The 27,459-nt window shown below is 40.1% G+C and overlaps 1 protein-coding gene across 8 annotated transcripts in view; it reads left to right on the plus strand.

The window, feature by feature from the left end:
• Positions 1-27,459, plus strand: part of LRP2 (LDL receptor related protein 2) — a 200,915-nt gene that overhangs the window by 127,032 nt on the left and 46,424 nt on the right. For 5 of the 8 annotated variants that reach the window (XM_042450031.1, XM_042450041.1, XM_042450060.1 and 2 more), the window contains 13 exons: positions 882-911; positions 1,016-1,258; positions 3,374-3,499; positions 4,609-4,728; positions 10,586-10,717; positions 10,930-11,131; positions 12,606-12,901; positions 15,452-15,968; positions 17,557-17,709; positions 18,891-19,061; positions 23,638-23,861; positions 25,650-25,827; positions 27,263-27,459. In XM_042450031.1, coding sequence (XP_042305965.1) covers positions 882-911; positions 1,016-1,258; positions 3,374-3,499; positions 4,609-4,728; positions 10,586-10,717; positions 10,930-11,131; positions 12,606-12,901; positions 15,452-15,968; positions 17,557-17,709; positions 18,891-19,061; positions 23,638-23,861; positions 25,650-25,827; positions 27,263-27,459 — 2,589 coding nt within the window. The remainder of the gene's footprint in view (positions 1-881; positions 912-1,015; positions 1,259-3,373; positions 3,500-4,608; positions 4,729-10,585; positions 10,718-10,929; positions 11,132-12,605; positions 12,902-15,451; positions 15,969-17,556; positions 17,710-18,890; positions 19,062-23,637; positions 23,862-25,649; positions 25,828-27,262) is intronic. The other 3 variants (XM_042450070.1, XM_042450078.1, XM_042450087.1) reach the window with 1 other exon arrangement.

A 27,459-nucleotide genomic window follows, 5' to 3' on the forward strand; every position in this document is an offset into this window, starting at 1 on the left:
ATAAATTATTTTAAATGGCATAGCAAGTCAGCCTTTATTTCCCTTTCTACCTTGCATGCCATTGGTCCAGACTTCCATCTTGGTAGCTCAGCTGTCCATCCATTGGAGGACTGCTGATGTGGAAGTGTATGGATAGCAGTGTTCACAGTAGGTAAAGGGGACAGTAGGCTAGAAAACATTTGACCCTTTCTGCTGACATTCAGAGGTCTAGGACCCATAAAATGGAACATAAAATATAGTCTACCAGATAGAGAGAAATGTTTTCCATTGAATTTTTAATTACTAATTTTTTTATAACTTCATAGCAATGGAGATTATCAGACGGGGGACGGGAGCAAAGCCCATCCTTATCCAGTCCGTGACAGCGATTGTGCGAAAAGACATCCACACTTGACGCGTGGATCCTGTCATAAACCTGTCAGTGAAGTAGAATTGCATTAATGGGTTTTTCCATTAATGCAAAATGAAGGACAAGAATGGGACCATTCCATTGATAGGACAATGGCAGGATCAGTGCAACATCATACGAAAGTCTTTCATGCAATTGCTGTCATTTGCACTTCCCAGACGGACAATGTCTGGATCAATGCAATATTATCTGAAAGTCCTTCCCGCAATCAAATGGGAAAGATGGGACAAGGACGACAAAAGGACTGGACAAGGACATCACATCCCCCGTCTGATAATCTCCAATGTTTTAACTACGAACAACCCAGTACCTACCATCTGTACTTGTCTTTCATTCGCTAAATTTTCATATAAGACAAGAAGGGATTTGTAGGAATTTGTAATAATCTGTATCAGTTGTCCATATAAAAACAAAAATAAAAACTTGCTTTCTGTTTGACTGATTCTAGATGTATATTTTATTTTACATGCAGTCCGTTTTGCAGCCGTGTTTGCTCTGGCAGGTAAAACAAACCCAAGTACTGTGTTATTTTTTTAGATGTCTTTGTCAAAGCCTTTAGTTTCGCTTCTGTCAATGACATTTCTTTGTCACTTTTATCTCCTTCAGCCTTTCATACCTGTCAGCCAACAGCTTTCACCTGTGGCAATGGGCGGTGTGTGTCCTACGCTTATCGCTGTGATCACTACAATGACTGTGGAGACAACAGTGATGAGGTGGGCTGCTTGTTCCGAACTTGTGACTCCCACACAGAATTTACTTGCAATAATGGAAGGTGTATATCTCTTGAATACGTCTGCAATGGTGTAAACAACTGTTATGATAATGGCACTTCAGATGAGAGAAATTGCCGTAAGTTGATTCAAACTACATATTGTCCTTTAGGATCTGATTCTTTGGGCTACAGAAGAGGAAACTAATATTTTTTTAAAACACAAATTGAATTTACAGGCATCTTGAAAACTGATTGGATGTTATTTTATTATCTGTTGCCATTTCAGAAATGGTCTAATCGGTTTGTATGTCAAGGATGTGGTGATTTAGACTGGATTATATAGCATACCTTTAGTGTACAGTTCAATACCAACCTGATTGTGAATTTATTGAAATTAATGGGATTCTTGATATATTTTCAATAGAATATATTAATGTTCCCATTGAATGATAATTGCATTGTAACTAGTCCCGTGGCTCTTTTACCCAGAAACAAAATAAGTAAAAATTGTATTCTTATCTTTTGGCCTTGATTTCTTTATGAAGCCATGGTTATCAGTACTACTATGATGGCAAGGGCCATGACACTATTTTTGATGTCATGGTGCTGTACAGAAATCAGTGAGTGAAGTGGGAAAGAGGAAAGGAGTGGATGTCTCCCCTTCTACATGTGTGGCAACAATTCTTTATTAGAGACAAGTATAATACTGTGCACATCTTTTCCATTGGATAAATTCTATTTCATGCAAGTGACACAATCAAGAACCAGCCAGTCATAGAGTGACATCAAACAATTTTGTTGATAACAGGCCCCTGGATTAATAAGAGAATGATAAGTAATGCCCTTTTCATGAGTCAAAAAGTAGTCCCTGCTCTTTCTCATGTGCAGTATATTTTTATGTGAATGTAGGTCCTGACTGTGTTCAGTTGGACTCCTTAGCATGTACCATAAGTCAAGCTTATATATCCTATGAAGCCAAACCTAGACTGCCTACTGATAATTCAGTGGTAAGTCTCTATGGGTGTCCTTTCCTTGTTGCCTGCCCAGAACTGCAAAAAAGGGGAAATGGTTCTGCTCTCTGGCCATAATATGCTAAAACAAAGCTAAAAGGCTTTGTTTGACTTGGTATTTCAGAAGCAGTGGAGGGCTAGTTACATAAGCCAAAATGGGTTTGCTGTGTGTGGGAAACTTAATCAACATGGCATTGGTGTTTATTTGTTGCTTTGTGAAGCAGTGGAGCTATTTCTAATAAGGAGACTGATTTGAATTAAGAGGGAGATGTTCTTGGAAAAGAGAAATATCCTGAGAACAGCAAGTTAATGTTTAATGAAAGGAGAAGGGAATTGATTTTAACCTTTACTGTTCATGTGATCATTTTGAATACAAGGAGGGCCTAGCTAGAGTTGGGCAACAATTCAGAATGAAAGATTTACTGTTTTCTGATTATGATATATTTGTAAAACATTTTAAAGTGACAACGTTAATAAGATGGATAATACGGGAAATTGATGACAAACGATCTTTGTTTCCATTGCTATTGTTCAATTATCATGGTGAAATAAGCCATTTAGCTTCATCTGTTTATAGTGTGGTCATTTTCCTTTCCCTCATGCTCTCCAAATCTACTTTGGAGGGTTGAGGGACTCTCGGTGATAGATTTTGGGAAGCAGTGGATGGGGGCTGCAGGCAGAGGACAGGAGGAAAAAGTCTTACTGTGCAGGCAGAAAACCACTCATGCTGTCTTGCATTCTGCCATGTATGATTTACTCTCCCTTTTGTGTGAGGCACAGAATTTCTACTGTGCACAAAAATGTACAGTATAGTATTATTTTGATAAATATTTTTGTTTGACATCTGCATTTTAGATAATTATCCCTATATACCCACAGAAAGCCAACAGGAGAGCCATAATCATGTTTAACTAGTTTTTATGTAATTTGAATTATGAGCATTTATCAGTGGATTAATACCTGTACTATTTTTGGTTTGTGATTATACTGAGAACAACTGATTGAATGGTGACCAGGTTGCTTAATTGTTAACCTCAGAGAAAAATGTGTATTAAATGATTCTCAGACTAATTGCATGATATGTAACAGTACATTTGAAACTGAGTCCCAGATAACAACACTTATTTAAAAAAAACAGGTTGTGGTTTCTTTCAAATTTTAAAAATCCAGGGTATGTTACATTTTAAGAGAAGAAGAAATTTAAACTCTTCACTCCTCCTCTTATTTCCTTTTTTCTAAAAGCCGAACGTACTTGTCAGTCTGGATACACAAAATGTCAAAGCACAAACATATGCATTCCCCGGACTTATCTTTGCGATGGAGATAATGACTGTGGTGACATGAGTGATGAGAGCCCTACTCACTGTGGTAAGCTAATGGATTTCTCAGTTATGCACCTCCACTTCATGCTCCTCTGTCTTGATTCTGGTCAAGAGCCAAACATTCTTGTAGCTTTTGTTCTTTGTTTTTAGCATTGCAGTAGACATAGTTTGCATATATGTGTGATGTGAACATACCAGTTAATTGTCGGAAACTAAAACTGAAAACAGAAATCTGACCTAAACTATGTTTCAGTGCCCAACTGTGTGAGACTCACTGAATGAAAAGAAATTACAAAAGTGTTGATTTGCCAAGTTCCCATTGATTTAATGGGCTTAATTAGTCAGGATGGCAACTGGATTTAGCCACAAGGTCTCTAAAGGGAAGACTCTTTAGATCTCTCAGGCCAGGTCTCTACAATTCTGTTTCAGTACTTCAGCTGTTATACCACATTGACCCTTTTGTTATCATTATGGTCATTTGGCATTCATTTTGCAAAGTGCTGGCTTTGGGATTTTGAGGGGCCTTTAGCCACCATTTCCTTAGGGGTAAGAAGAGGTGGGATGTACAGATAAAGAATTATTTTCACCTGGATCTGATCTTCAGAAAACTTTGGGAAAAATAGAAGTGATTGCACTGTTAGAATGAATCCTCTGCTAGTCTCAAGGCTCTGGCAAATGTCCAGCCTTACAGCCCTCTGGAGTCAGTTGTGATACTGCCAGCAGTGTGCTCAGAGCTACATAAAGCATTGAGATCATGTAATCAGTTCCCATCCAGAGGGCTTCTATCATGGAGACCTAATGCTCTATAGAGGCTTGAAGATTCAGTTTGAGAACTGGGCCCACATAGCTTCTGCACTCTGTGATTTCATTAATTGCGCTCTACCAGGTTTAACACCACTCTTCACCAGTCTACAACATCAAGGTGGCCTTCAAAGTTTTATTCCACTGCAACTCCCAGCAGCCCTACCCAGCACAGTCATTAGAGATGATAGGAGCTGCAATATTTGGAGAGCCACAAATTCCTCACTCAGTATGAAGATAACGATACTGACCTATTTCACAAACTTCTTACAGTGATAATTAATACCTTTGAAGTGTGAGAACTACTCCAAAACACAGTTCATGTGCTAAGAACTATTCTTCTCACCCTTTCAGTCTCACTGACTTGCTCCAGTAGCGAGTTTCGTTGCTCATCAGGCCGTTGTATACCTGCTCATTGGTACTGTGATCAAGCAATAGATTGTGCTGACAGCTCAGATGAGCCCTCCTCTTGCAGTAAGTATGACGTTCAGAACACAGTGATGTGGGAAATAGGGATGCCCCACCTATGGCTTGTGGTCCAACCAGTGTGTGTGTGTGTGTGTGTGTGTGTGTTATTCTGCTTCATGCAATGACACCCACTTGCATGTTTTTGAATCACAGAATCATAGAGTTGAAAGAGACCTCAAGGGCCATCCAGTCCAACCCCCTGACATGCAAGAATACACAATCAAAGCACTCCCATCAGATGCCATCCAGCCTCTGTTTAAAAACCTCCAAAAAAGGAGACTCCACCATACTCTGAGGCAGTGTGCTCCACTGTTGAAAATCTCTTACTATCAGGAAGTTCTTCCTAATGTTTAGGTGGAATCTCTTTTCCTGTGGCTTGAATCTATTGCTGCGTGTCCTGTCTCTGAAGCAGCAGAAAACAAGCTTGGGTATCATATCACCCCTTAACTTTTTCTTACATACCCCACTTCCTAAGCTATTCCTCATAGGTCATGCTTTCCAGACTCTTCACCATTTTGGTTGCCTCCTGTGGACATGCTCCAGCTTATCCACATCCTTCTTGAGTTGTGGTATACACTGACTCAAGAAAGTGAATTGAATAAATTCTGTGTCAGTGATAGTCAGCCTAGACAAAAAGTCCACAATCTGTAATCTGAGACAGTCCCGCTGTAATGCACAGAGTAGTTCGTGTGCCACTTCTTTCAACCATGAGACAGGCTTGCTTATATATACCAGGCAGGTATACAGATTCAACCTTTCTGTACATGACCAAGCTGGTGGCCTCTGATATTCTAGCCTATGAATGCAACAAATTTCTGTTGTTTATGCCAGTAGTTGGCTAGAATTGAATAGACCAATAGTAACTATGTTCTGTGATGTAGTTTTCCATTTCTACAGCTAGTGTAATTTTCAGAGCACCTAATTTGTCTAGTCTCCATCAGGTTATAACGAAACTCGCTATATATTGCTTATCCTTGCTCCTTATTGATTTGCAGTTCTGCACATCCTTACTTGGCAGTGGAATCTGTTTCTAATTAAGCATGCATAGGCTTGTATTGTTGGGAAAATGGTGAAGAGGCTTTTTATAATTAGAAAAATTGTTAAAAAGTTGTTGAACTCATAACTGAAATTGTGTACATGCTGAACTGGAAGGATAGGAAAATTCAGCCATCAAGCAAAAATTCAGCCATCAAGCCATCTCCATAAAGTTGTTCTAAGGATTTTACTGAGAAAAAAAAATTCATAGTGAAAGAGAAGATAGATGTGACTTCTTTTATAGACAATTATTTACAATTTAGTTCTAGATATGTCCTAGATACCATCAGACATGTTGCATAAATGGTTATATTTCTTTGGGAGTCCTCAGAAGAAATTTCTTGAAGTTCCATTCATACAGCAATATTTATGGCATAAATAGTGAAGCTAGGAGAGTAATCTTCAGATCATTCTCCAATCCTAAAATGGGCTGCCTTGGTAACACAGCCACCATTTTCTTTTCTTAGTTTCTTATGTTTTGAAATAGAAGGAAGAGGACAGAGAGAAAGACTAGATGAGGGAAGTGGAAGAGGAGAAACACATGCAAAGGAGAGACATTGATAGGACATGCTACATAACATACCATAGTGAATTCTGTGCTGTAGGATGAAGTTAAAACATTACAAAGATTACAGATTGCTGATGTGCGCAATGACCTTTGGTCAAAAGCAATAAAATTTGATTGATTGAATTGCTGATGTAAAACACCAGTGTTGGATCACCTGTCATAATTCATGTTTTTCTAATATATGATTTCGTTTTACTTGAATGACAATGGGCACCATTTCAGCTGAGCATGTAAATTGTACTTAAGGTTCTTTTTACTGAATTCCACCTAGAGAGAAATAAAAGGAAAATCTCAGTGGTTGATAATCTTGCCATAATAATATCTGGAGTTCTAATTGCTTCTCATAAAATGTGACTTGGGCAACCTTCTGCTTATTCTCTTACTCCCTCACTCTAAAAGTCACATCTCATGAAATGTAGTGCATATACAGAGAGAGAGAGAGAGAGAGATTTTACAATATAGGGTGGGACATAAATATTTTGGTGCAGAGGAATAAAGTACAATCACATGGATTATCCCTCTTGTGCCAGATTAGAGATATGAGAGAGAGAGAGCAAGTAAATCTACCAGTTTACCCCATGTGGCCTAGCCTCATTTCACCCAGGTGGGCAGCATGACCCACTGCCCTGGGCTTTCAGGTTTGAGCAGGCTTATACTGATTGTCCTTTTGGTTAGGACTTTTTTCATGCCAATCAGACTGACAGGTGGGATTGGCATTGTTTCTATCCTGTTGAGTATATTTATTTATTTACGCTATTATTATCCCGCATTTCCCCTAAAATGGGATTCAAGGCAGTTAAATGGTATTCAAGGGCTCTCCTTATACTGTATATGTGCATATATTAATTTATCCTATATACTCATGTGTAAATTGACTTCATGTATAAGTCAAGCTCAGGTTCTGGGGCCAAAATTATGGATTTTGATATGACCCTTGGTAAAGCCTAGGGGCCTGTAAATGATGTAGAAGATGAAGCAAAGGAAAACAATGCCAATGAATTTACAGAATTCTGGTATTCATAACTGTTTGTGCTCAGCCTTAGAGATGGATGGATGAGAAGGGAACTAAATAAATGGTGGATGTGCAATGTGAGTGGGAGGCAACCAGGAGTGGGCAGAGCTAAGAAAAAATGCCCATGTTTCTTCTCTTGGCACTCCTTTGAGGGGAAATGCCAAAGAGCCACCACCACCTTTTACCACCCAGGCATTCAAAAAGCCTAGAAGCAGCACTGAGGCAGGGAGGATGGAGGTGAGCAGTCCCTCGTTTAGGTTCTTCCAGGACAAACTATAATCTCAACTTTTGCCACTCTACTGAGAGAAGGAGATGGTTCCTTTTTTGATGAGAGCTATGGCACGATTGTACATCCATTGACTCATGGATAAGTTGACCCATTTTGTGGGTTGGGGTGTATGTCAATTTTTTTACTAAAATGTTCTAGATATATACATAGGTATATACAGTATTACTGTTGTGTAGTGTTGAATTGTTCAGGATTCGCTAAATTTACATGTAGCTTAAATAACAACCTATCAGAGACAGTGGAACAAGAGTGGTTATCTGTTGTTGAACACTGGAAGAAGACATGGAAAGGTATAATCATATAGTGCCTATTATTGAAATGGGCAACGGCACAGTGCAGACATCAGCTTCAGAATGGAAGAAATTCTCTCAGATAGTAACAGACCTAGAAAATTATAGACAGATTATTTTTCATTTAATTTGTAATTTTGATAAAGCTAATGACAGTAGCATTATTGATGCTAATATGCATAAGACAACTGATAATGGTTGAAGGAAACTTGCTTTGTAGAATTTCTGCAGAAGAAAGGCAAAACCACTTTTTATTCGCTTCAGAGGGTAAAGAACATTTTTGATAGGATGACAAAATAACATGGACTTAAGTTAATATTAGCTTGAGCCAAAATCTCAGTGGAAGGACTAAAATAGCAAGGATAAGAACTAAGAGATGTGTATAGTCAATAACAAAACAGTTATAAACAACAATATATGTTATATTTTGTTTTTATGAAACTGTTATAAATAAAACTATATAAAAAAAGAATTGGTCAGGGGTCCTAAATGGAGGCCACAGTATAGGGCTGGGCAACTGTTGAGGGTTAGGAGGTGATACATCAGGAATAAACTCTTCTAGAACATGGCCACATAGCCCGAAAAACCCACAAAAAAACTATGGGTTAGGAAGTGCATTGGAAGTCCACCCTCACTTGATGCACACCTCTTGAAAAAAGATTTTGGCTTCCTCCTCTGAAATATTGGAGGAGCATGAGGGCTACAGAATGGCCCTGTGGCATGTGTTTTCTCTAGCAGAATGCTGGAAGGTCCAGAAACAGCCAAAGATCTGTGTATTGAATTTCAGTATGCATAGCTGGATCAATTATCAGAATGAGACAAGATATGGTTAGTGGCCCTCACAGTCCTCCCCCCCTTTCTCAACATGCTTATTATAAACTGAGGGTAAAACTTAGGGGCCTGTAACAGCATGTAATACAGCTGTGCCCAATTTTTGATCCATGTGTTGGTGCCTCCTTTCTCCTTTGGAAGTGCAACAAACCTACATGGTTTGCTTGAACTGTTGGGGACATTTTAGAGTTTATAAGGTCACCAGGGGTGGGCAAAGTATAGCCTGCAGGCCACAAGCAGTCCTGCATGGCACCCTAGGGGTGAAAAACAATTTTTGCAATTATTTTTCTGAAATACTTTTTTTTTTTTTGCTCCAAAATGCTCCAAAATATCCACTAATGGGAGTAGGGTGCATTTCCCTCACATTCTGTGGTGGACCTGGTCCAATTTAGGCCCAGGAGATGACTTCTTTGAAACCCAGAACATGGTGAAAATGCCCTTACTACCCTCTGGAGGAGTTTGGGGATATTTTATTTGTTCGTTTGTGGAAACAGGTGTAGCTCTTCAGGGTGTCCTAAGGTGCTAACATGGTGCCCTAGCCTCTACAATTTCCCACCCCTCATGTAGACCATGACTAGGGGTGTTAAACAGTCTTGGCTGTCTTAACCCTGACGTTGTAATTTGATATAATAACATAGGTTGCCATAAGTCAGAAATGACTTAAAATCACACAACAACAAATTAATATCCTCACTGGCTACTGAAGAAGAAGCTTTTAGTGATTGTGTGCTATACATTCATTCATGTGCTTTTAAATTGCTTTTAACTTGTGTTTTAGTGTCATAGTTTACTTATACATGTTTTAATACTGCAACTTTTAGAATGTGCCCCCTGCATCTTTTAAAGTTAATATTTTTGTGAACAGCCTTAAGTCCCAGTTTTGCAAGAAAGACAGGATATAAATCAGATGAATAAATCAACTCTATATATTGAAATGTAGCCATAGAAGTTAGAGAAAATTAGTTTTATTTAGAATTATGTAAAGACCATATAATTTAAAAAGCATATAAATGGCTTTTGAAACTAGAGACAGAGGATGAGCCTCTAAAAGAGTATATGATCGGGAGGGCCCAAAACTTTTGGCATTATGTCCATATGAATGCATGGGGAAGAATGTGGGCCAAAGATTTATTTTGTGCAGTAATTTAAAGGAAAACTTATGTAAGATGAAGTATAGACAGTGTCTAACTCCAAATTAGCTGTCAAAAATGGCCTCATATGTTTCAAATCAGTGTTGGAAATGGCAAGATAAAGAAGGCTCCTTTTTAAATATGTGGCACACTTTTAAGAATGTGAAAAGTTACTGTTCCAAGATTTATATGTTAATCCAAAAAAAATTAAATCTAGATTTTGTAATGTTACCAGAAATATTTTTGTTCGGTATTATGGATAAAGACCTGGACAGTATATTTGGGCTACTTCTTTGATGCATGATAACAGCAACAAAAATATTTGCTCAAACTTGGAAATAGACTGAAACACTGACAATGGAAGAATGGATAGTTATGGTTACTGATTTAGCCCAAAGGGTCAAATTAATGTGTACTAAAAGATAAGCCAATTAAAGACTTTCTGAAATATTGGGAACTATTTATGAATTTTTTAAGCAATAGGAAATCCACCTATGTTATAATCTGTGTCTATGGTTATTAGCAATTTTAGTAAGATTATTTAATAGGATCTGTAAAGGTAGAATCTTTATCTTTGAGTGTATAGAATTTTGATGGTAAATTTATTGTTTTTAAAATTAATTATACTTAAGTTAATAACAACAACAACTGAAAATGGTACACATGTTGAATAGTTTTCAAATGGAACAAACTTCTTTTTCTTGTCAGTTCCTCCTGTCCGGAGCTGTTCAAGTGACCAGTTCAGGTGTGATGATGGTAGATGTATCCCAGCTTCCTGGATCTGTGATGGTGACAATGACTGTGGTGATATGAGCGATGAAGACCAAAGACACAGTTGTGGTAAGCACTTTTAAGACATTTGAAGTATCACTGTTTTGGTATTATTTTAATGTTATTGTTAGGCAGTGGGGCGAGTTCTTCCCTGCAGTGCAAAAACAGCTCTTCCTAAGTGGCTTAGAAGAGATTGAAGGCAGGGATTGTAGACTTAATTTAAATAACACAATTAATGGATATATTCAAGATAACTGCTAGAAATGTGTGCTTCCTTACAGCCAATCGCAGCTGCTCAGCCTCTGAGTTCACATGTGTGCACAATTCACCCCCACTGAGAAGGTGTATCCCTAGGGCTTGGGTCTGTGATGGCGATGCTGACTGCAGTGATGCTTATGATGAACATCAAAACTGCACAAGAAGATCATGCATGGAGAATGAATTCACCTGCAGCAATGGGCTGTGCATCCGTAACACTTACAGGTTTGTTTATGTTGTGCTGCAAAACAACCATGGCCTCCAGAACAGGAGTGGGCAACCTTTTAGACCTCAAGGGCCTATGCATTGCCAGCAGGCAGGTAAACAGTTGCACATGCCCGTATATATACATGTATGCACGTACACATGTATCCAACCACATTTCAGTATCTAGGGGATGGTGAGATTTAAACTCCCCCCATGCACTGAGAACCATGGGTACAGTTGTCTTGAAGGTGGAAGATTAAAGCCTGTCCTACCCAATAGCAGTCTGCACTGAGATGACAGTTCACCTCTGATATTATTGATAAGGGAAAACACTGATCTTGGTAGATTGGAATCACAGTGAATGTGTGTGTGACATCAACTGCTACTGCTAGTCTCCCTGCCCCCCCCCCAAACATCCCATGCAGTGAGGGGCAAGTGTAAGGGGTTCCTGGCTTCACATGCTTCATTGGGAATTGCCAAGGGTTGTGAATTGCCCACCATACCATAGAAATTATATAGCCAAGTTGAGAGGGCCAGTAAATCTCAGCAAACATAGTAAAAGACCACAGTCTAGGTTCAAGTTCCAATTTCTCTGTACTCGTTGGATTGATCTAGCTCCCAGGTCGGATACTAGAATTCAGCACCATTGTCCTTTCATCAGGGTCACACTTGTCAAAATTTCTTTTTCTTTCTTTCTTTCTTTCTTTCTTTCTTTCTTTCTTTCCCTCCCTCCCTCCCTCCCTCCCTCCCAGATCAATGAAAGATTGCTAGCAAAAGATCTTCATGCTTAGGGGGGGGGAAGGTTAGCAATGAGGAAGGTTTTTGAATGTTGCAAAGATGGGGAGTGGGAGAATAGGAAGATTGAACGAAAAGGTGGAGGATGCAGCATATGTTTATAAAAGATTTTTTTGTAGGTTGGAACTTACCAAGAGCCTCAGGAGACTCAGCTGTTCTGCTTGTCTGTCCTGTTGGATTTCCCTGTCCAGTCCCACCAAAGTATATTGCTAACATTTTCTGACTTGGAATTCCCATGTGCCTCCCTCCTAACTGTGTTTACAGTCCTAATTCCTCCAGACTTTCTGGATCACCTTTTGTGGCCTAGAAAGTATGTCCTGAACTGCTAGAAGCCTCCAAGAGTAGCAACTCATGTTTCAAATCCAGATGTGAATTTACCTCTTCCACCTTTTTGCTTTGAGGGGACTTTCTTTGTCCCTGGAAGGCTGGAGAGGAAAGAGATTGACCTCCAGATCTGCTGCAGACACCTCTACTTCTGCTTCAGATAATACCAGTGTCAGTAAAACCTTATGCTTTGCACACAGTCCCTTTTAAAAAGAGTATGTTCAGTGGGTCAGCTTTCTTCAATATATTGTCACTTTATTTGAACAAGAATGGTTGTGATCTGCATTTTCCCCAATAAATACAGGCTTATATAACTTTGCATGTGGCAGTGCTGTCTCTTTGGTATTGTTCTAGGTATGTTTTTTTTTTCCAGATGTGACCGACGCAATGATTGTGGTGACAGCAGTGATGAGAGAGGTTGCATCTATCAGCCATGCCCACAGCATCAGTTTACCTGTCAAAACGGCCGTTGCATCTCAAAGGCCTATATCTGTGATGGAGACAATGACTGTGGTGATGAATCAGATGAGCTGGAGCACCTCTGTGTTACACCAGAAGCAACCTGTTCTCCTCATCACTTTAAGTGTGACAATGGGAACTGCATTGAGATGGCTAAACTTTGTAATCGGCTAGATGATTGCCTGGATAATAGTGACGAGAAAGGATGTGGTATGCCTACAACCTTGTTAGCTAAACTTATTTTTTTAAAATATTTTGAGTCCTTGGATTTAACTTGAGATCTAGACAAGTTTTATTACCTGGCACTTCCCAGCCATGAATTCTCAGAAGTCAGATCACAACTCCTACTACTCTCAACCAGCATAGCCAATAGTTGGGGATTATAGGGGTTCATCTTTGAATGTAAAATTAGGAAATGCTGCTTAGTTAACAGCCATTTTGATGAATTGGTCAAATCGTTCCCAAAGACTGATTGACTGGACTAGGGACGGCTAACATTAATAATAATAACAACATAAAATAATAAAATAATAATAATGTAACATTGCATGTTAGGAGCCCTGGTGGCGCAGTGGTTAAACGACTGTACTGCAGCCACTCACTCAAAACCATAAGGTTGCGAGTTCAAGACCAGCAAAAGGGCTCAAGCTCGACACAGGCTTGCATCATTCCGAGGTCACTAAAATGAGTACCCAGATTGTTGGGGGCAAATTAGCTTACAGTTGTAAACCGCTTAGACACTGCTTAGGCGGTACGAAGCGGTATATAAATGAAGCTTGTTTTGTTTTTTGTTTTAGAAAAGATCAGTGGAAGCCTTCTCAGCCACTTAGCATCCACCTTCTGTTTGTTCTTTACTATGGAAACTCAGAGCTGTGTATATGCCATACAGCCTGTCCTGCAGTTTTTAAACTTTCTACCCTTCCATGTAGTGAAGGACACAGTTCCATTATCAGTGCTAAAATAAAATTCAGTGGCCAGTCCAGTTGCTTCTCGGCATTGAATTGGGAGGGGGGGACATAATCTCACCTTTCACCTCAAACAGTAGCACATCTTGGGTCAACTCCGTATCCTATTGATCTGTGAGTGCTGATAAAAATAGCAAGCTGATGTGTTCAACATTTGTGTCAATCCTCTGCAGCCCAGATACATAAAGATATCATGAGAATAATTTTGGAGTGTGTTACTATAGCTCCTTGGAAGAAACATCACATATATGTATATATGTGAATAAATGCACTAATGATGCCATGTTTTCAAAGCAAGAAGGGGAAAAAAATTCATGACATTCAGAGATCCCAGTCATGAAGTTGTGTGAACACGTTTGTGTCCTACCAAATGAAAGCATTGATTTCATTTAACCTAGCCATCTGTTTTTCTGCAAAATTAACACTTTCTTCTTTCATAAATTGCACATATCTGTCCAGTCAATCAATCTTTTGAAAAGCCTACATCCCAAAATCCAGGATTTTTGGCAGCTCGTTCACTCAGTACAAAAGGAAAAACTTTCCAACCTTAAAAGAGGGGCATCCCTTATATTAAGGGGGAAATAATAGTCCTATAAGGGACAAGCTTTCTGACTCTCAAATAAGGGACGTCCCTTACAATAAGGGACAGACAGACAGACATACACACATACATATGTATAAAGTAAAAATAGAAATTGTGGACATTAAATGCACAAGTAGAAATTAGTGCCCTTATAGCTGCTTGATTTCCTCATAGAATCAAGTAACTATGGGGCTCGACAGACCACCCCGAAAGGCCTGTTTTTACTCTTGATGGAGGCTGTGCCAAGCAAACAGCACTGCTTCCATCAGGACTAAAAAGAACCCGCTAAAAACGGGTTCTTTTTAATCTCCGTGGTGAGTACCATGAATGCACCAATGGCGACAGCAATGATTTATTATTATTATTATTATTATTATTATTATTATTATTATTATTATTAACCTTTATTTATGAAGCACTGTAAATTTACACAGCGCTGTACATACAATCTTTTTAGTTAGACAGTTCCCTGCCCTCGGGGTTACAATCTAAAAAGACATGACACAGAAGGAGAAGGGAGTGGTGGAGGGAAAGGGTAAGAGGTCCAGCAGTTACTCTCTACCTCCGAGGCCTGGACCAAGGCAGATGGACTGGAGGGACTTGGCCTCATAATGGATGGTTAATCTTCTTCCAGGGAAAATACATACTCTCAAGTAGGATAATACATATACAGTACTGTACATAGCAATACAGGAAATGGTTTGATAAACAGGCACCAAAAGAAGATCAAATAGTAAGCGACAATTATGCAATGCCTGGGAAGGCTTCTCTGAACAGGATGGTTTTCAACTCTGTTTTGAAGCTGGTTAAAGAAGTGATGGCTCTTGCTCGTGGGGGAAGAAGGTTCCAGGCGTGAGGGGCAGCAAGTGAAAAGGGGCGAATCCGGGATGGGGCAGAGGAAATCCTGGGCTGAGACAGCAGACCTTGACTACCAGAGCAGAGGGCCCGAGTGGGAAGGTGAGGAGAAAGAAGGTCTGATAAGTAAGGATGTGTGGCAGAGTGATGTTTAGACACTCTGCCACGCATGCGTCGTCATGGCAGCCCCAATGTAGACAGAGCTGTGTCATGATGGTGGTGGCGCCGCATGGTAGTCCTCGGGAACATGCAGTCGCTATGTACTCCTGAGTCCTAAAATTGGCCTGAGAATGCCGCTTTCTGCCAGTCTGTTTCTGGTCATTGACTCATTTTTTGTCTGTTTCATTTTTGTACTAGGAATTAATGAATGCAATGACTCTTCAATCAGCGGCTGTGACCATGTCTGCACAGACACTCAGACTAGTTTTTACTGTTCATGTCATCCTGGCTACAGACTCATGTCCAATAAAAGGTCTTGTGATGATATTAATGAATGCAATGAAACCCCATCAGTGTGTAGTCAGATTTGTGAGAATACTGTTGGCTCCTATATCTGTAAGTGTGCACCAGGCTACATCCGGGAGCCAGATGGGAAAAGCTGCCGGCAAAATAGTAACATCTCACCCTACCTGATTTTTAGTAATCGTTACTATCTGAGAAATCTCACTACAGATGGACAGTCTTACTCTCTCATTTTGCAAGGCCTCAGAAATGTGGTTGCGCTGGACTTTGACAGGGTGGAAAAAAGGCTATACTGGATTGATGTGGGCAGGAAAGTCATTGAAAGAATGTTCTTCAATGGGACAAACAAGGAAATAATAATCAATGACGGTGTGCCTAATGGGGAAGGAATTGCAGTTGACTGGATTGGCAGGTAAGTCTCTTTATTTTAAAACCATTTTAAGTGTTTCTGTGTGTGATCTGGTCATTATTGTGAATCAGTTGTTCAGTTTACATTCTCCAAAACTTAATGAGCAATTGAAAGTAATAGTGTAAACAATGCACTTTTTTCTGTGTTTGTATGGCATTCAAAGAGGTTCACATGCACTATATTTGTTCCTTTCCATCCAACCAAAGTTTTGCAGTACTCAGCCTGAGGAAGAATTCTGAAAAACTAGAAAACTCGCCTTTTAAAATAATACTTTGCTAGTCTCCGAAAGTAGTGGTTTTCAACCTGTGGTCCTCCAGATGTTTGGGACTTCATTCCTAGATGCCATGACTGGTACAGCCAATGCTCAGGAGGTCTGGGAGATGAAATCCAAAATGTTGGGAGGATCCAAGCTTGAGAACCACTACACTACAGGTAATGCCAACTCTTTAAATAACAAAAACAAAAAACACATGAATTTCATGGCTGACTTCTTTTTTAACTACAAAAAATGCTACTGTAATGTCACATGAGGATAAATACTGCCAACTAATTAACTTGTGGTAAATACTGCAAGAGAATAGTTAGCAGAATTCAATCTTATCCAATCTTCTTTGGGGTTGTTTGTCTTTTTACTAGAACTCTCATGATCCACAGATCAGAACCTGGTGAAAAGAGTGTACAGTAGACACTTCCTATCCATGGGGTTTCAGTTCAGCACCGCCCCCCCCCCCCCCCCCCCCCCAAGTGGCAGAAAACACGGATAGTGGCATCCCATAGTATTCAATGATGGCAATGTGTGCATGGATGCATCAGTGTGTCCATGTGCATGTGCCGCCATTGAATAATATGGGGCATGGTGATCTGCAGGCAGTCAAATTTGCAGATTGCCAGCCCGCTAATATGAAGGTTCCACTGTACATTTAGAATTAAATAAAAGTACACTTTTTAGTTCATCTTGAGCTCAGATTTTTCACTACCAGAACTGAATTGAACTCATAGTGCAATCACGTAGGGGTCAAACAGGCAGCTTGGAGCAGCCTCTGGCTGCCACAGCCCTGATCAACACCAGATTGGTGCAGGACCAGACTGCCAGCAAGGATCAGGTTTTCCCCACTCTTTCTGCAGACAGCTTTGGGTCACATTAACCAGCCTTGATGCGACTTCCATCTAATCCAAGGATGTGCATCATCTGCATGTCACACTCCCAGCTTGGCCTGAAGGCAGCGCTCTTTGCCCATCTGTTTCAGGCCATAGAAGTCCACTCCTGATTAGCCCCCAGCTTTTTTTAATTTTAGCAGCCTAAATAGGAAGAGTTACATTGTGGCAGCTAATGATGAAATGAAAGACGGGAATTCTTGCTAATCTACTGCAAATTAACCAAAGCCCTTCAGTAGATCTCTGATCTACCTTTTGCCCACTCTTGCTTTAGGATATCACATTGTCCTCTCCAGTTTTATTTGGCTGCATTTTACCGTTGTTTTGAATCCTTTTGTATTTTAGTGCAATGAAATAAAATAAAATAGCTACTGATACCAAAAATAGATACATCAAGAATGAGCTGATGTAACATTCACCTTCTGAAATATTTCAGAAAACTATACTGGGTAGATGACTCTAAGGACTGCCTCTATGTCTCTGAGCTTGATGGCCGATTCCGGAAAAAATTAATTGATCGGTGTTTGGATCCCAACAATACTTTCTGTTTCCAGTACCCTAGAGCTGTCGTTGTTCATCCCAAATATGGGTAAGGCTTCAATAATTATTTTCTTCTGAAGCAACTGTTGTATGTTATCTTTCTGTTAATCAGAAACCATGAACTTATTTCACCACTTGTGAGCATAATGGCCAATGAAGGCTTTATTTTAAAATTAGCAAAACGTTTGTAAAATGAGCACAGTCATGAATGATGATGCTTGTGCTGTTATACATTAATATTGTTTTAACAGTGCACTAAAAAATGGAACAAAGTCCCAAACTGACAGAAGATGAAAGAGAGACAATAAAGTTTGGGAAAAGAATGTGGAGGGAAGAGAGGAAGGTGAGCTATTAGTGAAACAGATAATGGTGTAGTGGTCTTGGGAGGTCACCAGTATCATTTATGGATGATGTCTTTCAGTTTGGAATAAGCCAGTATCCACAATAATTTCATGTGCCCATTACCCCAGAAAGTGGGGTTTGCCCCCCTCAGTTATTATCCTTGCCTTTGCTGAAGGCAGAGTTCAAGTATTCATGTGTAATTTATAGTAGGGATCTTGAAGCTATCGAAATTCATGCTGTAGCAAAACCAATAATCACTAGTGAACAACACTGCTTTTTAATTATTATCTTCACCTGTTCCTTGCATTGGCAATATGTATCCTTTAATGGATGTCTTGAGGGACAACTGCACTGAGTCCATGTTTTAGGGAAAATATGACTTATAAATAAAGTTAATTGTCATTGGCATCAGCATCTTGCAACTGAAGAAGCCAAAATAATGGTTTATACCAAAGTGACATACCATAAAGTGGTAGAGTGATATGTCAACAGTCTTCCTACCTTAAAAGTTTCCACTGGCAATAAAAAACCAACCAAATAAATAAATGGTTTTAATTTTTTTAAAAAAAACTTCCTTCCACTCTGACCTTTTCTTTGTGTATAAACCCAATGTAATTTATACCCAGATCTTAACCAGTGCCTTGGGCATTTAATGTCTTATTCATTGAATGTACAGTACATAGAATGATAAATCAAAGGACGTTCATGACATTGAAATATTGTGGAGATACATTGTATGGGACTGAATTTCTTTTGTGAAGGTGTCATAAATCACGCACTGGCTGATTTTTAAAGCCCCAAACTTCCCAGACTCGCCCAATTTTCTTGTGTGTCCACTTTTGTATTAGAGATATTCTAAATGAATTTATGTTGTATTTACTAAAACAGGCAGGTCTACTGGACTGATTGGGCAGAGCAAGCCTATATTGGACGTGTGGGAATGGATGGCAAGAACAAGACAGTGATTATATCTGCCAAATTAGAGTGGCCTAATGGACTCACCATAGATTACACCAATGACAAGCTCTACTGGGCAGATGCCCATCTGAACTACATTGAGTACGTACATAGAGAAGAAAAAAGCAACTGGGTAACTCTTCATACCAAATTTTGGGGTTACCAAACTAGCCTGCTGCAATTTGAAATCAATCTTATAGCAAACACAAGATTATACATTTGTTTTGTAGCATTGATATAATGGCTAAAGGTATTTGTTATGATCACTTAAAATGATGCCTAACCACTTGGGAGATATAATTATGTTTAAGTGCACATAGCATAAAGATGTCTGCTTTTTTCATAAGTATTTTCCTAGTCGGCTGTTTTCTTTTAAAAACATTATGTCTACTAAAATAGTAGCAAGTATGCATGAGACCCAACATAGCATAGTGATCTGAGACTGAACTGGGACTTTAGGGTTCTGCACACAGCCACGGAAACCCACTGTTACAGCAAACACCTTGGGCCAGTCGCACACTCTCAGGTTCAGAGGAAAGTAGTGACAAACATCCGGCAGGCCTTTCCAGATTAACCATCCCGGCCCGGGCTCCCTGATCCCCTCTTTCCTCTCGTGGCCCCATCTTTAGTCATGGTTGAGGATCTCCAGAGGGACACCAGGGTTTTTAGTTTGTTTTAATTATGTTTTATGTTTTGATATTGTGTTTTTAATCTGTCATATTTTTTAATACTTTCATAAGGAGGGGAGGGATTATAATGTTTTTAATTTTATATTTTACTCTGTTATATTTACTGTTGTCAACCGCCCAGATTGGTTCGCCATAGGGCGGTATACAAATAATAATAATAATTATTATTATTATTATTATTATTATTATTATTATTATTATTATTATTATTATTATCCTCTGAACAAATTTTGTCAACAAAACACATTGACAAAGGTTGCCTTAGAGTTGTTATAAATTCGAAATGACTTGAAGGCATACAACAAGTATGCATAATGTATCTTGGAATGTTCTTATCATTTTCCTTTCTGCATGATCTTCTTGCCTAAATTTAGGCTTTTGTTATAGGCACTGAAGTCATCTGTAGACAAATACACTAGTTCCTCCACAATTGCAGCTTTGATATTTGCGGACTTGATTATTCATGGATTTTATTAATATATTCTCTGGAGGAATTTCTAGGTCCTCCAGCGCAATTCTGTGGTCAATTTTAACCCAAAGTAGCACCGAAAGATCTAGATTCCTAGAGACAGTACTCCACTCAGCATTTGTAGCTCCTCCAGTGCAATTCTGTGGTCAGTGTCTGACAGATGTTGAGCACAGAATTGCAATAGAGGACCTAGAGATTCCCAGAGAGATAGTCTGTCAGGTAAAAATGTAGTGTTTTTGTTATTTGCTGTTTTTCCACATTCATGGGGGTCCAATGCCCCTAACCCCAGTGAATGTGGAGGGACAAGTGTATAGTATTAACATTTTGTATTATGTGCTAAATAACAATTTCTACTAATGAAATGAAGTTAAATTAATTCAATTCAAATCAGATTAATTAATTAAAAACAAAGTATAGAGCACAAACAGCAGATAAGATCTTGAGATGTTTAAAATTTACAAATAAAGGTATTTATTGATGGGCTTAGTATCAAAGCTTGGGAAAGTTACTTTTTTGGTCTGCAACTCCTAGAATTTCTTCAGCTACCTAGATGCTGGATTCTGAGAGAAATAATTTAAAAAGTAACTTTTCCAAGGTCTACATGTGGTTCATAATGTGAATTGTGTGCAAAAGATATTTACAGAGTTGATGGTGACAAGCTTTTTTTTAAAAAAAGCAGTGTCTGAATTCCTAGGACGTGTGCCAGTCCTTGATCTCCATAAGTCCTTCTCCAACACCCTGGGGATGTGTCACTGGGAGACATTTCTCTTCTATAAACAACAATAGGAAATAAAAACAGTTGTGTTCCTGATGGTTATGGGTGTTACACTGGTACAACAGTGTACGAATCTTTTTTGTGTGTCTTTGTACCCAGGGGCATGCCCTTGGAAAGGAGCAGGATGTTGGTAGGACGTCTGGGTCCCACATCTGTGAGGATCCAGCCATGTATCCTGAAGTTTACTCTTCTATCTCTTACCAACTGGTTCAACATAAGCAGAGAAGAAAAGGGAGCAGAGCAGTTATGTCCATCTGTTATGCCAGGCCTAGGGGAGCTGCAGTTTGGCCAGTTTGGTCTCCTTCTTCACTCCCCCATCACAAACTAGGAGTTTGGTTGGAAGAGTTTTCAGGAGCCCACAGATTGTGATTGTAGATGAGACAGGAACCTAGGAACGGTCTGAGTAGCAGATTCTATCAGTATTAGCCTACTTGGGCCTACTACTTGAGTTAGTGGCCTCCTGCATCATATAATCCTGATTATATTATATCATTGTACAGTGGACCTTTGGCATCTGCTGACATTTGGTTCCAGGGCCCCCTCATGGATAACAAAATCTGTGAATGTTCAGGTCCCATTAAATACAATAGCATAGTGAAGTGGTGTCCCTTATATAAAACGGCAAAATCAAGGTTTCTTTTTTGGAATTAATAGTTGTTTTTAAATATTTTCAAGATGTGGATGGGTGAATCTGTGAATAAAGAATCCATGGATGTGGAGGGCTGACTGTATATATAAAAGGAGGAAGGCATGGTTCGTTGCTTAGAACAAATACTTTATATATGCTCTTTTTTCAGACGTATTGTTGAAGGAGTAGCAATTAACATATAAAAACACATTTTTCTACTAGGCATATTAAGCTAATTTTCTGAGATAAATGATAAAGATTCTATATTCAATCTGTCTGTTAAATATTGTGAAAGTACAGTGGGCCCTTGGTATCCTCTGGGATTTGGTTCCAGGACTCCCTGTGAATACCAAAATTCATGGATGTTTAAGTCCCATTAAATATAATAGCATAATAAAATGGTGTCCCTTATATAAAATGTCAAAATCAAGGCTTGCTTTTAGGCATTTATGTAATTTTTTTAAATTTTCAACCCATGGACGCTTGAATACGTAGATAAAGAATCTGTGGATCCGAAGGGCTAACCGTACTCTCAGCCCTCCACATTCGCAGCTTTGACACTCGCAGTTTTGATTATTTGCGAGGTCAAGGTTGCATGCATGTGCACTTGTCCTTCTTCTTCCTCCCAAGCTTTTCCCATTGAGAGGAAAAAGCCCAGGAGGGAGAGGCTGGGAAGGGTTCACGTGCCAACCCTGCCCCTTTCTTGGTAGGAATAGCTACCTTCCCAAGGCAGCCATCCCACCAGGAAAGGGCAAAGGGGAATAGATCCCCCTACCTCTTTCCCAGTGGAGTAGCTGCCATACCCAGGCAGCTATCCCAACAGGAAAAGGGGGAGGAGGATGAATCTTCCCTGCACCTTTCCCAGTGGGATAGCTGCCTGGGGAAGACAGCTATCCCACGAGGAATGGGGTGGGGAGCCAGTTAAAGGGATGGGAGGGTGGGAGAAGGAGAGGAGCGTGCTTGTCTGCTCCACTTGCTCCACCCACCCATCCCTTTAACTGGCTTCCTCATGGGGGGGGAAGGTTATTTGTAATTTTCCCACATTCACGGGGGTCTTGTGCCCCTAACACACACACACCTCCAAATATGGAGGGCCGACTGTATTCAAAATACTTCTAGCATAGTGGTGAGGATTTTGTGGCCCTTCAGCATTTCTCGCCATTGGCTGAACTAGTTAGGTATGTTAAGAGATATAGCTCAGCAACGTATGGATGAAGGCACATCCTGATGATGATGATGATGATGATGATGATGATTTGTGTCCCGCTGTTTTCCCAGAACTGGGACTCACCCTATTTACTCTGAGATATTTGCTGACTTTCAGTATGTCTTCTAAAGATAGTCTTTATACCCCTTCCTTGTAGTCTAGGTAATTTGTTTGTCTAGTACTGTGGTAAGGTAATAATTAATGTACTAAACTGACATAATTGAAATAGGAAAAATAGTTGATAATTTATGATGACATCAGCTGGATTTTAGGAGTGACCCTAGAGAGCTATATTAACATCTAAATTGATATGAATGGTCTGTATTTTAGCAGGATGGCAGTGATTATTTCTTTGACAATTAAAGGGATATGTAATTGGTTGGCTCTAATCTACAGGTCAAAAAGCTACCACAACTGGTAATTTATTAAAAGTGGAAAAGATAACATACAGTATATATTTTGTTTGTCCGTTGAACTAGAGCAATAGCATACTTTTGTCTACAGCTTTCCTTGGGGTCAAACTGCAATTTCCCTCCTGATCTCAGATTTAGGCAAATAATAGAGAATGAAGGCTGAAAACATAAAGAGGTTAAGTAACATTATTTTTTCTTGGCTAATACCCTCAGAGCTGTTGCCAGTTAGGGTTTGGAGCTATCAAAGGTTGGGTCATCCAGTATTTATTGCACCCCTATTCATAGAAGAGCTAGAGCTGAGAAAAGATAGTAATCAATTCCTGTAACAAAATATGATATTCTGTTTCAGCAACTTGGGGAATACACAATAAGACAGTTATTGTTATTATTATTTTGATTACTTTTATTTTTCACTCTTTCTGAAGTAACAGACAAAAGCTTCAGATGCAGTTGCCATTTTTTCCCTCTGTGCCACCTATTTTTCTTTTTTTCTGCAGGTACTCAGATTTAGATGGCCAGCACCGTCACACTGTGTATGACGGGACATTACCTCATCCCTTTGCAATTACAGTTTTTGAGGACACAATCTACTGGACTGACTGGAACACAAGAACAGTTGAAAAGGGAAATAAGTACAATGGATCAGGCAGGACCGTTCTAGTAAACACCACCCACAGACCTTTTGATATTCATGTCTATCACCCATACAGGCAACCAATTGGTAAGAGATTCATTCTGTCTGCTGTTCATGCCTGATTATTCTTTTTAGACTGATGTTTAAAGTGTGAATTCTGGTTGTAGGTTAGTGTAGAAGTAGAAGCTGAGAGGACATAGCCATCATGCACAGGTCCATTTCCTTATTTAAACATTTTGCTTCCATGTGATGAGTTTTAGGCGCGTTCCAGACAGGCCCTATTGGGCGCCGTCGTTACGTGGAAGGGGTGGCACTTCCTGACGCACCTTGCCCCTCACACGTAATGAGGGCGTCAAAATGGCGGCACCCTATTCAGATGGATACCACCATTTTGATGTGACGGATGCCTAGCGTCCACACGTCTCGGCGCCCTTGTGACGCCGCAAGGGCGCCATTGGCGCCTTGCGACGTCACAACGGCGCTGCAAGAAAAACTTGCTTTTTGCGGGTTCTTCTTGCTGTGCAGGGGAATCGTGCGGTTTGTCTGCTGCGGTTCCCTCAAGCAGCAAACATGGGCGCCAGCAGACCGTCCTTTTGGGCGGTCTGTAAAACACCTTAGAGAAGCATTTTCATGGAGATATATACAATGACTAGAATCCTCTTGATGAGATGCAGTAGTGTAACTCTTGTACATATTTTGGGATATTGCAGGAGGATGTATCCTTGTACTTGTCTCCACAATGCTACTCTCTCCAGGTGTCCCAACAGCAGTCAGAGGAGGGAGCTCATAGTTGCTGCTCCATCCTTTCAGCCACTGATTTGTCAAAGTCAAAAGTGCCCAGATGCGTTCTGGCTGCCCTCACACAGAAAGAAGGAACAGCCTTATGCTGGAATAGAAGACTGCTCTTTCTTTCCCAGGTGCATTAAGGGAAGCCACAGCATTTCCACCCTGCATGTAGAGGAAGCAACATCCAACTCCATGCCACAAGCATGCTGGTGGATTCTTAATTTTCACCAGTGTGTTTGGTAGGTGTTGACCAGTAATTAATTGCCTCCCTGTGTCCTGTTGCTCTTCTAAAGGGGTAGGTGTTTTAACTACACCCAGCTGTTGCTTGTCTATTTTGATCCAGCAGGCTTACAGAAGGCAGTAAGAAAAAGCTGCTAGCTGGCTGTTTATTACATCTATGAATTCCTGTTCTTCCATCTATACTGTGTACATTATTACCCTGGGCTTAACTTATTACTTGACCCTGGATTTGGGCTGCCAGTAGTTTTCTACTGATGAGTAATCATTTAACCATTGTGACATGTTTGGGCTACCTATGCATAGTTACTTATGTTAATTAGGCCCATATTACAACCATTAAGTCAATGGAAGTTATGCACGTGTTCACTTTTTAAGTTCCCCATTAATTCATTGGGCTACTTCATTTAGGACTAACCATTTGATCTAGAATTCTAAGACATAGCTGTGTTAGTCTGGGAAATCAGTATGCAGAGGGATCTTGTAGCACATTTGAGACTAACTGAAAGAGAGAATTTGGTAGCATGAGCTTTTGCAGACTTGAGCCTACTTCCTTAGATGCACTGGATGCAGCTCATTGATTTACTACCCATGAATAAGATACATTTTATCTTCCTTCTTGACCACGTCCTCTACCTCTGAGATAATATATGAAGAGGATTTGTTCACCTGCATCTGTTCACTAGACCAAGATGCATTTTGTGCGATTACTTTTCAATCTTGAATAGCTTGCGTATTTCCATCTAATATGTAAACAGCATCCTATGAAAAGCAAACAGCCTCCCAGAATTTCATTTTTGACTGTTTCTTTTCTGGGAAATAATTAGATCTTCACCTTTCCTCTCTCTCCAGTAAGGAATCCTTGTGGGACCAACAATGGTGGCTGCTCTCATCTATGTCTAATAAAAAGTGGTGGTAATGGCTATTCCTGTGAATGTCCAGATAATTTCATGGTGGTTCGGTTTGGTAACACAGCACACTGCCTCCCAGTGTGTTCCAGCACTCAGTTCCTTTGTGCAGATACTGAAAGGTGATTGTTTTATCTGTTTCTATATTGCTGTGAATATAACCTCCACCCCCCCCAGGAATTGAGGTAGCTTGTATAGGTCCTTCTTCACATTTTATCCTTATAATCTTATGAAGTAGATTAGAATTGGAGAGAGGGGCTGTCTCAAGGTCAACCAGAGAGCTTCATGGTTGTTTGGGGATTTGAACCCGAGTCTAGTCCTGCAATGAGACTCTTAACAACTACACTATACTGGTTATCTCTAGTCTTCCTGGTCCTTGAGTACCCAGAATCATTAAATAATAGCTGACAATGGTACTTTTCTTCTGTTTTCTCCATCGGCTATAGCCGTACTTAGCAGAAAAATATCCCTGACAAGGAATGCATGGTATTAACATGTTATATAAGACTTTACCAGTTATATGAGAATTTACCCAGAAATAGACTAAATATGTTCAAAAATACCAGTACATTGATCTGTAGTATTTTCTGGTAAAGTACCGTAGGCCCTTGGTATCTGCAGACTTGCCATCAATGGATCCCAGCATCCACAGATGGCAAGCTCTTGTGGGGTGGTGACAGAGAGGCAGAGGAAGAGGCAGCAAGAGGTGGAGGAGGAGGAGGAGAAGGGAGGAAGAAGAGGTAGAGGCAGCAGTGGCGGGAAGAGGAGGAAGGAGAAGTAACAGAAAGAAGAGGTGGCAGCAAGAGGGGAGGAGGAAGAGGAGGCAGCGGTGGGAGGGAAGAGGAGGCGAGAGAAAGAGGGGTCAGAGGGAAAAGTGGTGGCGAGAGGAGGCAGCTGCCTGTGCGGTAAGAGCAGTGAGGCGGGCTTTGGACAGCCGGGGAGGCAAAGTCCCATTGTCCCCAATGGTGGCGCAGCCATGTGGCCATGCCACCATTGAAGACAATGGTACTTGAGTATCCACACATTTTGGTATCTGCGGGAGGATCCAAAATGGATCCCCCAAGGATATTGAGGGCCGACTGTATGTGCCTTTAAATCGCCTGTAGACTTATGGCAACTCCACAAAATTCATAGGACTTTGTTAGTCAAAGAATGCTCCAAGGTGGTTTTACCAATTCCTTCATCTGAAATATAGTCTGTAGTGCCTGGCATTCCTTCGTGGTGGTTCATTCAAGTACTAACTAGGGCTGACTGTTTAGCTTCCAAGATCAGATGGAAATCTAGTGTCTTTATGCTCTTTATAGGTAGGAGCAACTACATGCAGGAGAGCTTTATATGAGAAAATATATTAATTTTTGATTAGTTTAGCTTTGTGTAAACAATCTGGGCTTACAATGCTAGGCAACTTTACCAGGAAGTAAGTTCTCTTGGTTAGAGTGAGATTTGCCTTTTTTAAAAAACAAACACACAAACCCACAGTTTATCTAGGGTTGTCCAAAGTCATTGCTTCCTCAAGATAAATATCCTTATCTCTGCTCTACTCTCTTTTTTTAATAGATGTATTCCCATCTGGTGGAAATGTGATGGGCAAAGTGATTGCCGAGATGGCTCTGATGAACCTTCCACATGCCCTCATAGGTACTGCCATGTTGGCCAGTTCCAGTGCAATGATGGCAACTGTACCAGCTCTCATTACTTGTGTAATGGCCTATCAGACTGCCCAGATGGATCAGATGAAGACCATGTGCTTTGTG

The sequence above is a fragment of the Sceloporus undulatus genome, chromosome 1 (assembly GCF_019175285.1).
Source record: "Sceloporus undulatus isolate JIND9_A2432 ecotype Alabama chromosome 1, SceUnd_v1.1, whole genome shotgun sequence".
NCBI classification, from domain to species: domain Eukaryota; kingdom Metazoa; phylum Chordata; class Lepidosauria; order Squamata; family Phrynosomatidae; genus Sceloporus; species Sceloporus undulatus.